The 17,901-nt window shown below is 35.9% G+C and overlaps 2 protein-coding genes across 4 annotated transcripts in view; one reads left to right on the top strand and one right to left on the bottom strand.

Moving 5' to 3' along the window:
* The window catches only part of LOC111812201 (interferon-inducible protein AIM2-like), a 64,190-nt gene extending 62,134 nt beyond the window's left edge, over positions 1 to 2,056 (top strand). For all 3 annotated transcript variants that reach the window (XM_023699859.1, XM_023699860.1, XM_023699861.1), the window contains exon 5: positions 1,704 to 2,056. The gene's annotated coding sequence lies outside the window, so the exon portion shown is untranslated. The remainder of the gene's footprint in view (positions 1 to 1,703) is intronic.
* A 7,030-nt stretch (positions 2,057 to 9,086) lies between these two features.
* The window catches only part of LOC101566212 (pyrin and HIN domain-containing protein 1-like), a 32,533-nt gene continuing 23,718 nt past the window's right edge, over positions 9,087 to 17,901 (bottom strand). The window contains exons 6-9 of the mRNA XM_023699800.1: positions 14,854 to 15,606; positions 12,919 to 13,338; positions 10,459 to 10,647; positions 9,087 to 9,397 (exon numbers count right to left, since the gene is read on the bottom strand). Of these exons, the coding sequence (XP_023555568.1) occupies positions 9,368 to 9,397; positions 10,459 to 10,647; positions 12,919 to 13,338; positions 14,854 to 15,606 (1,392 nt within the window). The 3' untranslated portion in view covers positions 9,087 to 9,367. The remainder of the gene's footprint in view (positions 9,398 to 10,458; positions 10,648 to 12,918; positions 13,339 to 14,853; positions 15,607 to 17,901) is intronic.

Below are 17,901 nucleotides of genomic sequence, written 5' to 3' on the forward strand. Positions count from 1 at the left end.
AATGTCAAGGAAGTTCTTTCAAACTATGATTTATAGTATCTGCTCTTTTTCCTTATCCTTTTTCTTCTTTCAGCGACTCTGATTATTTCAGGTTGGATCTCCTTTGTCTATCTTCAGTATTTGTTATTTTCTCTGTAAGCTGTTTTGTCTCTTCATTATTTTTCAACCTTAAAATCTTTCTTTTTTGTCTCCTTCTTTTAAGGCATGATTAATTGTTTTTATTCATCCTCGGGTTACTTTTGAGTATCTCACAAAGAATTTGTCACTGCTAATTCAACTCATGTTTCTAATTGTGATTTATACAGTTGTTCCTTAGAAGATACTCTTAGTAGTATCTTTTGGCTTATTTTGAAATAGTAGGTGGTAGTTTTGATTTGCTTAGTGCCCATGGTCTTCTGGTATACATGTCTTCTGGTGGAATTTTATTCTTTCTTTCTTTTTTTATTTTGGCGGAACCAGTGATTGAACTCAGGTCCTTGCACTTGACAAAGAAGCGCTTATTCTACTGAGCCATCTCCCCGACCCTCGGAATTTATTCTTATTCTCTTTTGTTATAAGCATTTTCTATGGAATTTGATGTCCATACTTTCCTATGATTATTTTTATCTTAAAGAAGTCTCCTTAAACCATTTTAAGGAGGTAATTTTAAGGATAGAATTTTAACTTCATAGTTGAAAGGATCTGATTTTTATTGATTTTAATTCAATTTAAAAATTAAAGTCAGTTTGTTTTTGGTGATTCCCAGTCCCCCAGTTCATCTGCATTTTTTCTTTCTTTCCTGTTCCTGTTCTGCTTAATGTTGGTCGTGCCCCAGTAGCTTGTCCTCAGTGTGGGTCTCTCTCCCCTGGCAGGACTGCTCCCCATTGACTTCAAAAACAGTGTTTGTCCAGGCTGAATGATTAACAAGCACCACAGGAGATACCAAAAAAATGGGGTCTGGGGGAAACTGCAAGAACAGGACCCTCAGCCGCCCACTGCGACCGCTTCCAGCTGCCATGGTGCCCTGGGCCGGCCTTAAACAGAATTTGTAGCTTGTAACTTTTGAGGATCACCATTCTGAGTCCCATAGAGCTTGTACTAGCTTATATTCCCACCAATGTGGAAAGCTTCCTGTTTGATTTCTTAATAATACTGATTCTTTCTGAAGGTGGTATATTTTATTTATTTGTTTTTAATTTTTTTTAAAAATGTATTTTGTACAGGGTCTCACTATGCAGCTTGGACTCCTAGAGATTCTCCTGTTTCAGCCTCCCCAGCACTGGGATTACAGGCATGCACCACCATGCCCAGTTTTGGTAGCTGATTCTGGCTGGCTCAGCGCACCCAGGGGCAGGGCCGGCACGGCTTGTGGTACAGGGGATTGAACCTGGGTCCTTGTGCTTGCCTAGGCAGGCACTTAGACCATTGAGCTATCTCCACAGCCCATAAGATGGTATCTTAGTGTTCTTTTAATATTCATTTCGCTAATGGCCAGAGATGTTGAACATTATTCATGTATTTATTAAGCATTTATACTTATGAGAAATGTCTGTTCATTTCAAGTGCCCATTTTATGACTGGATCTTTTACTTGCTGAGCTTTTTTTTTTTTTTTTTTTTTTTTTTTTTTTTTTTTTTTTTTTTTTAACTTCCTCATGTATTCTACATATTAGTCCTCTGTCCAATGAGTAACCATTAAATGTTTTTTTTTTTCTCATTTTGTAGGTTGTCTGTTGCTATTATTGGTTGTTTCCATTGCTGTGCTGAAGTTTTTTTAGATTTGAAATGATTCCACCAACAAACCAAAGATCTTGAAGTGAGCTACACTTGAGAAGACACATGTGGATTTATACAAATATAAAAATCGCAGCAGATTTCTTATTGGGAAATTTCCAAGTGAGAAGACTATGAGTTAATGTGTTTAAAGATTCTGAATGACAAAAATATCTGTCAAATTAGAATTCTAATCCCCATAAAGTAGCTTGACCATGGAGCTACTTTCTTATATTATTAATTTGGTGAATTTCATTATAGACATTTCATACTATAATAAAATACATTAAAGGTGACATACAGAACTGTGGTAGTTTTAATACTTATTTGATTTTGTTTCTAAAAATTTTTCCTGAAATAATTACCCTTTGCTTATAATAAATAAAATGAAACTAAAAAAAACATGCAGACTAATTCAAGGATTTTAAAATTATATTCAAACATGAAAAATAAATAAAGATGTGTTCAGGCAAATAAAAAGGGATCATTTATTTAAAGTGGAAGTGAATTATTTTTTCTTTTCCTTTTTAATTTCTTATCATTTTTCTTACCAATTTACATGCTTATATATGGCAATCTAAACATCTAATTTGAAGACAATGTTATGTAACACAGCAACCTTTTGTCGAATTCTTATTATTTTGTTTAGTGAAATTCTGTATTCTTTCTTTCTTTTTTGCTTTCTTTTCTTTTTTCGTATTTTTAGGGAAAGGTCTACTATTCAGGGTCTCACTACTAGATCGGACTCATAATGATCTGCCTGTTTATAGCCTCCCAAGAGCTGGGGTTACAGGGGTGCGCCACCATGTCCAGTCTCAATTGCCATCTCAGTGTGCCCCTGGGCGGGGATGGACACAGCAGGTCTGGGGATCGAACCCCTGGCCCCTGTGCCTGCTTGCAGGTGCTTTAATCTGCTGAGCTATTTGGCTGACCCCTTATAGTGGAAGTGAATTAAAAGAAAAGGAAAGTGTTTGTGATAAATGAATATAACACCAGAAAGAAACATGTACCTATATTAAAGAAGCACACTGAGAAATCATACAAGTAAATATAAAAATGAGTTTACTTGTTCTTATTTTTAAGTACCAGGAAAAAAAACCGCTATTAAAAGCAGGGCCTGGTTTATGCTTGTGCCTGCATTTAGCTGTATGGTCTCCACTACAGCTGCTTAGACCTGTGTTGGTTGCAACAGCTGTGAACAATCTACAAATAAGGGAGCATGTCTGCATTCCAATAAAACTTTGTGTATACACACTGAAATTTTATATTCAAGTAATGTTTATATGTCACACAATATTATCCTTTGGATTTTTTTGAAATATGAAAAAAGTGCAAAAACCGTTTTTATCTTGGGGAGGCTGTTTGCAAACAGGCAGCATGCTGTATAAAAAGAGCAAATGGCCCATGAGTCACAGTTCTCCCGTACTGTTATCAAGATACTGCATGTTAAAAAAAAAAAGATTCTGCATGTTTAAAGGATATTTAAAAACAAAATCTATGGCGGCAGTATCAACAAATATGAAAAAGAAGAATCAGAAGTGTATTGTCACAAGATCCTATTCAACATGGGAAACAGCTTATTATTCTAAAGTGGGTTCTGTACAAGAAAGCATAATAAATGAAAACAATATAGAAAAGTCACAGGACTGTCCTGCTACAAGGCTGTATATTGTTAGATTTCTAAATTTCTGTGTGAAAATATGTAAATGCTTCTTATTTTTTAAAATATTGTTTTATCTTTTTAATCTTCCTTTGTATTCTGGAGGGACTTAAAGTTTAGCATATCAATACTTGGTGGAAAATACCTGTTCCATCTTATGTCTAAGATGTTTAATATCCAGACAGATAGTGAGGTTAAGCTCAGCTGCCTATGTTGTAGGTTAATAATAATAAGCCTCTCTTCTGGAGGGTTAAAACCCTAAGTTTGCAGGCCAAAAATTAGAGGAAAAGAAGGACTGAAAAAGAGCCAACATTTTGGCCCTGGCATTTCAAGGTCAGTGAAGACTCAGGACATAGGAGAACCTGTACTGTAACATCATGTAACTCAGTTGTGTCCCAAAATTTTCTAATCAAGGAGATTATGGGGCCACAGAGGAAAGTGATCGATGATGTAGAGTGTGCCTAGGGAGAATCACCTGGAGAGAAAACATTCAGGCTTTCACAGAGAGCAAATTGGTCAAGCAATGGCCGTGATTCATCCACACAGCTGACACTGATAAAGGATCTACAAACTGCAGTACAGGCTTTCAGGTTAATTCCTGAGGGGATTTGACTGATCTTATCAGGTACAAAAGTTGTATTTCTTGTTATATATTTCTTGCTTTATCTTGGTCTTAACTACCCAGCAGAAAAGTATGAAAACGAAGTATAAAAAGTAAAATCATACTCACATGCTGAGCTGTAAAAGGCTCAAGTCAATAACTTTGGACATTGCCAGTCTTACGGAAAATCCACTACCATTATGGACCACTGGACTATATTGTGATATTTTGCTGAATTCATGCACCTGTAGTATTTAAGCGACAATGGAATGCCCTTCTCTGACAAAACTAACCAAAAAAGTGTGATCGAAATGAACGACCATTTTGTATCTGTATTCTCAAAATAGGATAGATATACAGCTCCATTCTCTTAATTCAATGAATAGAGAGGTTTGTTCTAATAGTGTTTGAGACAGGATATCAGGTCTGCATCTTGTACAATGAATAACCACTAAGACAACAATACACAATGTATTAATTATTAAAACTGTGCTAGTAATCGGTTGTGAAATTGTCTCATTGCTATTTTTTTCTCAATACAATTATTTAAAAAAAAAAACATAACCTACCTGGGAACTCTTAAAAAAATCAAAGTTGTATTTTGTTATACCTTAGCCAATGATTAAAAAAGTAAATAAAAGAAATGTAGATAATACAATATTTTGGGGGTTTTGGAAAAAGGCTAGGAATATAGGGCAGCAAAAGAAAAAATAGCCTACACATGCAAGATGTTCAGTTTTTTATGAAAGTACAAATAAAGCTATGTATAAGGAACATGACTTTTTACAGGTAGCACAGGTACAGTTTGATATTCATGTTTAAACATAATGAACCTAAGCTACACTTTGCTCTCAGTACAAAATCAACTCAAAAAACAATCGTTGGCTATATATAAAAAGCTAAAACTACACAAAACAGCAGCCACAAAAGCATGACCAGAGAAGACAATACAAAATATCTGAGATCCTGACTTAGGCAAAGATTAATTATTTAGGACACCAAAAGTACAACTGACATAAAGTGTATTTTAGTAATTTGAGCTTTATAAAAATGCAAAAGCATTCTTTAAAAACTACCAGAAGAGGACTAAAAGGCAAGCAATAGATTTAGGCTGAATATTAGTTAATCACATGGCTGCTAAAGACCTTACAAATCTAGAATTTATGAAGAACTCTCAAAATTCAATAGTATGAAATAAACCAATACTGATTTTAAATGGACAAAGCATGGTATGTAGAAGGAAAAGCAGTACACAAAATAATACCAAATACAATTTGTCTTTATTTCTTCTTTTTAAAATTCATTTTACTGAGAAAAGAAAGATAAAATAGCAATGAAACAGTTTCAAATCAGGTTAGTAGGATGGTTACAATAATTAATACATTGCATATTGTCTTCAGTAGTAGTTATTCAGAGGACAAGATGCAGACATGATATCTTGCCTAAATAATATTAGTACAATCTTTTATTCTCAAAAGATGATTCTGTTGTGGAAAATATATACACAAGAGAGAGGATAGATATACAGCTACTTTCAGTTCATTGAGTACCATTTTGTATATCTTTAGAGGCATACAAATGATCAAGACATTGCATAGATACATTTATTAGTTGTTAAAATGTAACTTAAAATTAGATCAGCAATGGCCAACACTGAGAACAGGAAGTGACTAAAGCTGTTATTCAATGCTGGGTGGTAGGGTTGTGAAAAGGAACAAATATTTTGCAAAAGGGGTAGAAGTTTTATATGCCTCAGCAACACTAAATTCTAAGAAAGAAGTGAAACTGGAACTCTCAATCACTACAGGAAGTGAAAAATGTTATAGTTCTCCCATAGTTCTACAATTTCTTATAAACATACACTTATCATGTGACCCTAAAAATCTCACTAAATTTTTTGTATACTTGAAATGATAGTGTAATTTCACACAAAAAACTGTGGATTTTGAGGGATATTTTATATGTAATTCTCTCTCACCTGGGAATTGATTAACTTTGGTGTATCCACACAATGGAATTTCACTCAACAATTAAAAAATATAAACCACAGAAATGCACGGATACATACTGCTATTAGGCTGGACTATTCTATACCTTGATTTATATGGTGGTAACCTGACTCCATATCTTTGTAAAAACTCACAAAAGTTGCATTAATTCAGTGAATTTCATTGTAATTGTTTTATGCTGTAACAAAACCAGAATATATTCAAGTTGAAACACAGAATTGTGTTTTTAATATTTGTTTCATTTTATTTCTAAAAATTTTCTCTGAAATGTTTACCCTTTGCTTATAAGAAACAAAATGAAACTTTAAAAAATACCCATGTAGACTAATTCAAGGATTTTAAAATTGCATGTCTTACTCATGAAGTTGATAATTTAATCTTATACTGTCTTTATTATATTATTATTATTTTTTGTGGTACCAGGGATTGAACTTGGAACCTTGCACTTATGCCGCCAAGCTATCTTCCTGGCCCACTTTAACATAAAATTTTTAAAAAGTAAGAAAGATAAGAAAAATTGAGTCTGGGCATGGTCTTGCATGCCTGTAATCCCAGCATCTGGGAGACTGTAAACAGGAGAATCATTACGAGTCTGATCTAGTAGTGAGACCCTGAACACCCTGTAGACCCTTCCCTAAAATACAAAGAATAAAAAATAAAATAAAATAAAAATTCTATTGTTAAAAATTTAACCTAGATACATTAGCTTATGAGCATTAATACTGTCGATTTCTGCTATTATTTTGAAAGGAACAGTAAATGCTTAATTTTTTTTTTCTTTTGAATTTCTTACAACTGTTTTTTTTTTTTCTGGTTTTTCTTTAAACCAATCTCACACACTTATAGCTGGTAAACTGAGCAACTAATTTGAAGGTAATGCATGATAATGCACTTCAACCATTGTTGAATTCCTATTACTTTATTTAGTAAAATTTTGTATCACTTTGAATTTGTTTTTTCTATTAATATTTCATATTCTTTTTTAAAAAGTTATTTTACTTTGAAGAGTAAAAACAAAACAATAAAAACAAACAAAAAAACAAATGGCAGAAAAACAAAATGGTACCATGCAACAATACATGTGTTACAGATTTTCAAAGCAAGAACTATTTTGTATTGTTAAAGAATAAAAAATTATCAAAATTTAAGTTTCTCCTGTTCACTGCTCAGTGGAACTAGCTCCTTGTGGCTAGGGACACTGAAAATTTCTCCCATTTTTAATGAATAAAAATTACATTTGTGTTACGTTGTATGTACGTATATATGGATCAGAGTCTGCTGAGTTTTATAAAGTTCAGAAAAGATGGTTGGAAAAATCTTGACTTTTGTCAGTTTATCTCAATAGAAGTTCACTGGAACGCCAAAAAAAATTAATAAATTCTCCCTCCTTCTCTTTTTCCTTCCTTCCCTTCCTTCTTTCCTCCCTCCCTCCCTTCCTTAACTTACATGTACAGTTAGTTATGCATAAAACTATTCATGGTGCTCAGTTCAGCAGAACATATACTAAAAGAAACTATGCATGCATAAATACAAATAAACACATGCGTATGGTATTAGAATAGTATCAGACAAGAAGACAGAAAGATGTCTAGTTAGCCTAATCAGCCTCTAAGCCTACTATAATAAAAGACACAAAATGAGAAAGGAGATAATGTGTTGCTATTCCTTACATCTTTGGCCCCAGAACCTACGAGTAGAACTTTCGTGCTTTTTTTTCCTATATAAGTTTGGCATTATCACCCTTAGTCCTTTACAGTAGTGAACTTCTGTGGAATCACTCAGACTGCTTCAAAGCTCAAGGGCATCTAAGATTGCCTGAGGATGTGACACCCTGCTCTAGTGCAGGCAGATGGCGGGATGCAGTTAGGTTACTATGACTCAGCACAGGTCAACATGCATGCGCTGGTTACAGCACTACGGCAGAATGTGAGTATGTGATAAGAACCTATGTAAGAATTATGTAATAAAGACACAGGGGGCTCTTGCAATCACGGGCTCTTTTGCTATGTTCTGCTCCATGCTGCCTGCTTTCACTTGGAGATCTCTGCCGCAAAAACATCCCTCAGGTCCCCCAATGAGGCTGTCAGCTTCAATATTCTGTTCCTCAATTTTTTTTCCCTCAACTTTACACTCTTCTCTCTAAATTATGTATCTCAAATTGGGCTAGGCTAGATTCTAAATTTACCATGTAAGTATCATTATGAAAGTGATTTTACCTTTTTGTTGCTTCCCCCTCTTATTATAGAGTAAAAAAGAAAAAAAAACTATAAATAAAAGAAATAAGGTGAAGACTGAGTGACATGAATAATTGCAAAATACCAGATAACACATATGTAATCAGTAAATACAAATGATCATTCTATATATCTGCTTCTGTTATTGGAAATCCACTTCAGTCTTGGCCTAAAATTGACGTGCCTGGGGCAGAGTCCTGCTGGATCCACACACGTGTACTGGACATGGGAGAGCTACAGCAGAGCCACTGGTATTGGAATAAATGAGTGGAACCGTCATTGCCCCTCCAGGAAAAAATAATTCTGATAAGATGCTTTTATCCTGACCTGATTAACCTTCCCAGGACACTTGTCCTGGCAACTGAAGCTTAGACCAGATTTCAGTCCCCACATGCCCATGAGCCCAGCTGCCCTAAACAACACACAGTTTGTTTCTGCATCTCCAGGTCTAGCCCTTAAAGACTACACCTGAAGTATTCATAAATTGAAGTACTGCATTTAGTTTGGATGCCTCATCCTGAATTATGGGCCATAAATTATTTGCTAAAATGCAAATGAAATATAAAAAGACTTCTGGAGAAGCACTGCTTTAGATATAGAAGTTTATTTTTTTTAAATTATCAAAGTTATAGATTCATACACAGAATTTAGAAAATATAAAAAAAAACTACATAAGGAATAAGATAAAATCATTTCTAAAAATCTATTTTGTACAACTGCTTTTACACTTTTACTGTTTTTTTCTGTTTCTGATTATATTTTTTGTTTTCATTTTGTTTATTTTTGGTGGTGATACTGGGGATTGAACTCAGGATCTTTGCAGTGATACATTACAACAAATATTTTTGAGACAAGATTATGCCAAGTGTATAAATTGCCTAGGCTGGGCTTCAAATTTCAATCCTTCCTCTTCAGCTTCTCAAAGTTCTGGATGTTAGGCATGTACCACAATGACCAGCTAAGAGCTGGTATTTATACATACTTTCTTCCTATACTTGGATCCTATATTTTCTTCCTAAACACGCATCCTATTTCCAGCAATATTATGATCAATGGCATTCAGGTTTGCAGTACTTCTGTATACTTTCCACATCTGTGTTAGAATTGAGTGGCTACATCTTGGCTTTCCTGGTTTTGTTGACCTTAAAGAAGAGAATGATAAACACAGATCAGTAGGGGTATAGCTGCCCACACATTTTACCCTTTTCTCAAAATCTGGGTTGGCGGAAGAAATTTTAAAAAACAGTGCTGAGACTCACCGTGGGCCACATCTCCTTTCTTGCCTTTCCCGGTGTATCCTTTCCTGAATACCTGTCTCAGAGTCACACTCTGCCCCTTGCTCAGGACCAGGAAATGTGCTGATTACCCCTAGCCAGCAAGGGCTCCAGAGGAGCAGGACAGAGGAGAGGAAGAGAGGGACTGCTGGAGCCAAAATGGCAAGAGCTGGGTGGGGGATCCTCCTTGGGCAGGAGAGTGGGCAGAGGAGCGAAAGCACTTCCTGCTGTGTCTGCTGTGAGGGAAAGTTTGGAGGACTGTACTGGGGTGAAACCAGAACTGGAGAAGCCAGGAGCAGGGCATCTGTGTACGTCTGAGTAGGTGAGCAGTTACATTTGATCTCTGTTTGATTTGCCTTCCAACCTTAGTGGCTTTTAGTGCTCTGTGAATCCACATGACTCTTTACATTGAAATGACATAGATTTTGAGCTTTGTCATGTAGTGTTTCTCTAAAGGCTGATAACCTTGTGTTGTGATTTTCTTAGTGCATCCTTGCTAATTTAGATTTATTATGAGCTCTGCTGGTAGACGTCTGTGGCTGAAAATATTTCCTGTACTTTATAGACAATAACCATGAGATGCCTATTGTTTAAATCTTTAAACCAATAGTAAAAAATATGGTCAGAATATACACAAATCTTCCTGAATTTATCCCAAATTCCTATTAAATTATCTTTTTGTTTTGATAAATAATTATTATTTAGGTTATAGTGAAGAACTTTGAATATCCCTGAATTTTTCTTCAATATGATTGAAAGACCTTTATTAAAAAGAAGATGGACAGGATGTTACTTTATGTGTAAGAAAAGGCAAAGTTAATTTTCTCACCAGGTTGAGCTGTGTAAGGACACCAGTTTAGATTTCTAAAGCCCAGGATAAAATATGGAAGTTTCCACTTGGAAAAATGCTGGGCCCGTGAGATGCTCACCTTGAGGTGACTGTGGAGTACAGATCTCAGCTGGCAGCTGCCCCCACTTGAGGCCACTTCAAAGCAAGTGAGGTTAAGTTTATCACCTACTTCACAGTAGTTGTTTCTCAACCATCCATGGACCACAACTTCCATCTTTCCTGTATTATCTTCTATGTCATAATACATGAATTCTCCCTTCACTGTTTTCTGCAAAAGAATGTCAACATATATTTGTTGAGAAATATATCAGACATGTTCACTGCTCTGAAAAATGCAAGATGTTAGTGGCAATGCTGCTTTCCAACAGGTAAATGGAACTGTAAATTCAAGATTGGAGAAACCAAATTGGGTCAGATACTTTGAGGGAAATCCTCTCATTTGAAACCTTCCTGACACTCTGCTTACTTAATCTTTATCTGTGCAACTTTTCTAGAATTATTCTTCTAAGGGGCCGGAGAGATAGCTCAGTAGAATAATCCCTTGCTTGGCAAGTGGAAGGGCCTGAGTTCAATCCCCAGTTCAGCCCCCACCCCCCCAAAAAAAAAGCAGAGCTAGAATTTTCCTTCTAATTTGTGCTGCTTCCATGTCAGCATACATGAAATTTCATAAGGAATCTACAGAAAAATCTGATAAGTTTGATGGATTTATTGATTAGTATTTCCATGAAAGCAAAGAAAGACCATTTGCAGCTCAGTGGGGACTGACAAAAAGTACTGCAAATTTTCTTTTTTAAAAAATTATAATTTTCTTTCATTTTGAAGAATAAAAACAAGAGCAAGAAAACAAAAGCAAAGACAGAAACACGGTAATGTGTAACATTACATACATCACAAATTTGCAAAACAAGAATGGACAGTTAAATGGAAAGAAACAGAACTTAAGGATACCGCCGATTTTCCTTAAGTGGATTATGCTACCTTAATTATAATTTCTTCTGAAGCAAGAAGATTCCACTCACCTATACTGTATTTATTCACTCTTCTTTTAGAATGTTTGTTTCTATTTTTTAAAGATAATAATTATAGTGAAAAACAGTAGAAGTGATACAGAATTTCACTAAGTACAATGATAGGAATTCAACAATGGTTGTTACATCGCACATCATTGTCTTCAAATTAGTGGTTCATATTACCAGAAATAAGCAGGCAAAATTGGTCTAAAAAATTAAAAAGAGGACAAAAATGGAAAAATTAACTGTGTCTTTCACCAGACCAGTAGAAGCCAGCAGTAAATTCCCCATGCTCTCCTGTGTGTCTGCATGTACATACAGATTTTCTTTCCTTCTTTCTTTTTTTCTTTTCCATCATCTTAGTTGTTACTTCCCCTTAAACGGTTTCTTTTCCTGTCAGAGTATCTACTGGAGCTTTCAGATTCTTTAAGTTTCATATACTAGGGGGAAATGCACAAATCACACCCACATGTGTAAAAATCATATGCACTATTTTAGAATCTGTTCAAATATTTATTAATCTAGACCATCTGTCCTATTGTTTTGGTTGGTATCTTACTTTACTAATTTGATATGTACATACAGTCATTTAAATAGATAAAGAGAAAATAATATAGACAAAATTAAAAAATCAACACTCTCATAGACAATATAATTGTATGTGAAATAATATTTTCAAAAGACAGTTAAGATACTATGTACAGGGAGTACTGTGATGGAATTTTCCAAACTTCTTTTCAATTTATGGTCTCAATATACTGAGAGATGTAGTACATTTCTCTAGTATACTAGTGGTGCATCTTCTAGACACTGCCCAAGCTGGAAGTCCAAATACATTTATTTATCACCAAGTGCGAACACTGGAATTCAACCAGAATGCTTGGTTGTTAGAATGATACTGAGGCAACTTGGCTCAGGTGCTGGCAGAGAGGGCTCTGAGAGCCCACAGTGCCTGTTTGCCATCAGCTTGCCACCACTGCTCTAGTCTCATCAACTTCTACGTTTCTCCTATTATTTAATGCAGAAATAAGTTCCTCAACAATTTCTTGTTGAAAAGTAATGAACGAGAATAAGTGAGAGTAACTTAGAGTACAATGACCAGAATCTTGGTTTACCATTGGATACTGTTGTTTTCCAGTATGGAGGAATAATTTTATTTCTTATTCTTGGCATTACAACCAGAGGCCAGCTTTGGGAGGCAATTTCTTATCCACAATTTAGTTGTCATAGATGCAGGTTGGGCTATGCACTGTCCTCCACAAGGATACTATGAATTGATCAACATAGCTGGTGAAGTACTAAGGATTCCTGGTGAATCTCATCTTTAAACTTGCATGGAGACAACTACAGAAGAGGAACATTAAGAGCCTGACTGTCCCATACTCTGAAGCAAGGAGATTCCACTCACCTGTCTACAATAAGGGAACTTGTTTCCTATGTTCAGTATATTGGCCAAAGTGCAATCTGCAGGGTCCAGATTTAAAATCTGGGGTTGCATAAGAAATTTTAAAAGTCATGCTTTGACTTACCTTACACACAGTAAATGTACCATTCACATATTTGCTTTTACATGGCAAGCAAATCTGGCTGATTTTAGGAGTTGCGTTCGCACGCTGAACCAGAGTACTAGAGATGTTCAAACTTCGGTCAGCACTCACATTAGACACAGCTGAGTACTTGTATATCTCCAGGAATCCATCTCGACCATGATAATGTGATATAGAAAGGACATTTTTGGGGATGAACATGTCCTTAACTGCCATGTCAAACACTTTCACTCGGAAGAATTCGTTCTCTGTAGCTACAGTGGCATGAAGCATCATGTTCTCTGGTTCTTTAAAGTTATAGATAAATGGTTCTGTCACTCTCAGCACCATTACTTCTTTGCAGTTCGGCTGGTAACCAGTTTCTTCAGAAGGCTCACTGGGCACACACTTCAGCCTTGGTTTCTGCTTGGACAGTACACAAGAAAACACAAGCACAATTAAGGAAATTCACAGTGACTGTCTAATGAGAGCGATCTCAGTCTCGGTTTCTATGCTCAAACAGCACCTTAAATAGGGAACTGGGAGAAAGTAGTGTTTGATGTACTATTGCTTAGCTAACAGAAGAAATGAAAAATATAGATAGTAATACCAGATGCTTTTAATCCAAATTAACAGGAGCATTTTCTAACACACATATCACCAAGCCCTTTCCAACAAGTCAGTGCTATTCTGTACAAGGGTTAGGAAGGCTACCGCAGGAAGAACCTAAATAACTCTCCTAATCTGAACAGAACCAAGTTAGATGCGCTTCAGCTTGAATAATAGCTGGCGTGGAGAAGAGTCATAGAAACAGCAGTCAGGTTCTGAAGGAATTTTGCTTCAAATACCACTCTTTTTGGAGTTCTCAATATTTGAGAATTTCAGGACAACATTTCGTGTTGGTTGAGAGGCTCATGATGAGGAAGAAGAAGAGCAGATGGAACCGTGTGATCCTTGTGATCCAGGGGCACATTGCTAGCTGCCTCCGTAGACCAGAAGGCTGAGTGTGATTCCAATCTGAAAAGTTATGCGGACTGTGTCCTGTAAGTGAGGGGCCTTCGCACTGAGTTGTGCTCCAGGTGGTCAGATACTCCCTAACACCAGGATAGTTCTTTCCTTATGTAATTTAAGCAGTAGCAGAGAGCCCTGTGACAGTGACATCAGCATCTTCAGAAAATGTACACAAGATTGAGGATGAAATTATAAAACTATCTGGATGATTAAAGAGGACCTGAGATACACATATTTTCTTTATGTTCCTTGAAGTGATAGGGATACTCGAATTAACCTATGTAAAATAATATAGAATTATTTTCATAATTATAGAGTCATCATTTAATTTCACAAGCAATTAAATAATATTAATATACTGCTTTGTTGAATGGAAGTTGAAGATATTTTAAGTGATTTTTAAATAGAAAAAATTGACATTATCCAGTATGGAGGAAAATGGTACTATTTGGATATACACCATAAAAAATACAAAAAAGAATAAATGCTGAATTATGGAATTTGATGGGAGAGATCAGATAGTTCAGTTTAATTAACATTTTTGTCTATGTGTCTACTTATCTTAAATTTTCTAGATTTTTTTGTGTAACAAATGATGAAAGGGAAATACTTAGTGATAAATTTTGGGTGGCTCTCATTTCATATTCTATTTTACCCTAAGGTGTTTTGAAAAAGATGCAAGCTAACACTTGAAAATAAAGTTAAACAAATGAATATCTAATAATATATTTCATGAAGTAGAGAACATTAGATACTCAGAGTCATAGATTAACCCTAATGCAGTAAGGCATACTAAGAGCTAAATTGGAGTAGCAACTCAAAATGATTTAATTAAGTAAGTCATCAGATATCATAAGGGCTTACTGAGAAAATCTTATAAAGTTGATGTCAGTCCCTAGCAATCTACCGTGGGAACAGAAAATTTACCATGGTTGAGTAACTGATGGATATTGCTTCTGGAAGCATCCCTGGAGTCTGGAGACTGCTGGCTGGTGCTGGAAGGATCTGTATGGTTTGCAGATTTCTGGGTAGTGTTTTTGGAGCCTTCTGAGGAGTCTGCATACTGCTGGATGGCGGTAGAGGCATGTGCAGAGTCGGAAGACATGTGGATATTTCTGGAGGGACCTGTGTAGTCTGCAGTCTGCTGGTCTGTGTTTTGGTAGCCTTTGGAAGAGTTTGTGTATTGCTGGGTTTGCATTTTGGAGTGCTCTGAGGTATCTTCAGACTGGTAAATGATATTTTCGTAGGCTTCTGAGCAGTGTTCAGATTTCTGGGGGCTGCAAGAGGCATCTGTGGAGTCTGACGCTTACTGGATATTTCTGGAGACATTAAAACAATCTGGACTTGGTTGGGTAGTGTTGCAGCCCTCTCAGGAGTAGAGAGATTGCCAGATGGTGTTACTGAAGGTGTCTGTGACATTTGTAGACTTCTAGAGGATGTGGATGCAGGTATCTGTGGAGTCTGCTGAGGGGTCTTTAGTGTTGTTGAAGGCATCTGAGTAGACTGCTGACTGTGGGGTGGTGTTGGCCATACCTGGGGAGTAAGGAGACTGCTCAGTGAACTGACTGAAGGCTTTAGAAGAGTTTGAGGACAGCTCCTATCTGGAAGTGTGTTGGTTGTTTCCAGATCAGTGTCTATCGTTATGGATTTATTTGTTTTGGAGACTGTGTTTTTCTTTTTCTGAAGGAAAAAAAAAAGGTTTTATTTTTGCTATTGTTGTTTTAGAAAATTACTTGAGTACATCTTTTATTTGTAAAATTCAGAGAGTCATTCTGCCAATTTCCTCCTGAATGGCAGGAGGAATAACATATATTGAGATACCTCAATCCTCTGACCTCCTGATATCTAAAACAAGATTTCAAGTCCTCCTTGTAAACACCGAAAACTTAATTGATTGAAATTTCATTGGCTTACAATTGAACAGTTGAATACTGCCTCTCACTTTCTTTCAATTGGTCAAAATCATTTAGTCAGGCACAATTCTTGGAGTTATTTGCTTTATTTATTTATTTATTGATTTATTTACTTATTTATTTTTGAGACAGGGTCTCGCTATGCACTTTTGGCTGGCCTTGTGCTCACTTTTTGTAGCTCCAAGGCTGTTCTTAAACTGACAGAGATCCTCCTGTTTCAACTTCCTCAGTGATGGGATTACAAGTGTGCATCTCCATGCCTGGTTCTGGAGCCGCACATCTGGTTCCCCAGGGTTTTGTGGTGAGACAGCAAGGGCTGGGGCCTGAAGTCAGGTCCTTGTGCTTTCCAGGTAGGTGTTTATGCCTCTGAGCTATCTCCCTGGTCCTTTGGAGTTATTTTATAAAATGCATGACTTACAGCAAAGATAGTTCACACTCATGGGCATTTATTCATTTGGTCTTTTCAACTAAGCAAATACACAAGTCTAGTCCTACTCTGTGCTCTTTGATGCCGAGGGACTCTAGGTCTCTGTCCTTTGTGGTCCTTGGAGCATGTAAGTAAAAGAAAAAGCCCCTCAAATCCATAGTTTTTACCTCTCTCTTTGGTGTGTCTCATGAAACCAAAATCTTTCTTGGTTTTGTAGACTTCACAGGAGTATAAAATACTACTTAAACAGTACTGGCAGCTCCATTTTCCAAGTGACAGTGGGGAATATCTCTGGAATTACATACCTCATTTGCCTTCAATTACAAAGGTTAAGTCCATTAAATTTCATTATATTTACCTGGCTTGCTTCAGCATTTCCAAGTTCCAGCCTTCACTGGTGTTGCTTCTTAAAGTGCCAACTATTGAAATACCTCACCTAGAGATCTCCAAGCACTCTGAGGTACCAAAGCAGAGCTTTGTTTATTTGAACTCATTTAAAAATAAATTGCATAGATTTTAGCATTTGTTCACCTAACTGGGACTTAATCTATTGCATTAAATAAACTTTAAAGTTCACTATAGCTAGACTTAAATCTTGGATCTAATTTCCACAACTTGTATGATTTTGTGAAACATTTTAGTCTCTATGTACTCCAATTTTGTTCTCACTTGGGAATGGGACCATGATTAGCATTTTCATGTGCTTTTAAAGTATAAGTGAATATATATATATATATATATATATATAGAGAGAGAGAGAGAGAGAGAGAGAGAGAGCTTCTTTTTAGGATTCAAGACTGAATAAATGTTCAATGAATAGAACTTATTGATATTATTTTTCTAAGGTTTATCACAGATTTGTATATCTACCCTGACAAAAGTTTATTTCATGTTTTACAGTGCTTTTGATTATGTGGAGGTGATAAAGGAAACACATAAAAGAAGCCTTCTTAATTCTGCCATTTATAATAATGAAATCTCACCATGAAGAATGTCTTGAGCTCTAGTTTTTAATTTTTAATTTTTTTACTTTAAAGAGAATACAAAATAGTAATAAAAATTTGAAATGATGCAGAATTCCATTAAACAATATAATATGAATTCAGCAGGATTTGTTGTATTGTACAGTGTTGTCTTCAAATCAGTTGTTCAGATTACCAGATATGTGCATGCAAAACTGGAAAAGAAAAAACAGTTATAAAAATTAAGAAGATAGGGCTGGCGAGATTACTCAGTAGAATAAGCACTTGCCTGGCAAGCGCAAGATCCTGAGTTTAATCCCTGGTACCGGAAAAAAAAAAAAAAAACATTAAGAAGAGAAAAAAGGGAAAACAGTGAAAAAAAGACCAAAAAAATAAAGCATTAATTGCTCTTTTTCACAGACCAGCAGAACTTCACAGTACAATTATCCAAACCATTCTCCTTACATACATAGATACTTCTTTCCCCACTCCCTCTCCTGTCCTTCTCCTCAACTCAGTAATTCCTTACTTTTGTGACCTCTTTTTTTCTTTTTTTAAATGTATTTATTACAGTGTCTTACTACACAGCTCGGACTTGTCCTGTTCTCAGGCTCCACAGTGCTGGGATTACAGACATGTGCCACCACGTCTGGTCTCACTGGCCAGCTCAGCG

Source organism: Octodon degus, unplaced genomic scaffold (assembly GCF_000260255.1).
Source record: "Octodon degus isolate 3935 unplaced genomic scaffold, OctDeg1.0 scaffold00116, whole genome shotgun sequence".
In the NCBI taxonomy this organism is placed as follows: Eukaryota; Metazoa; Chordata; class Mammalia; order Rodentia; family Octodontidae; genus Octodon; species Octodon degus.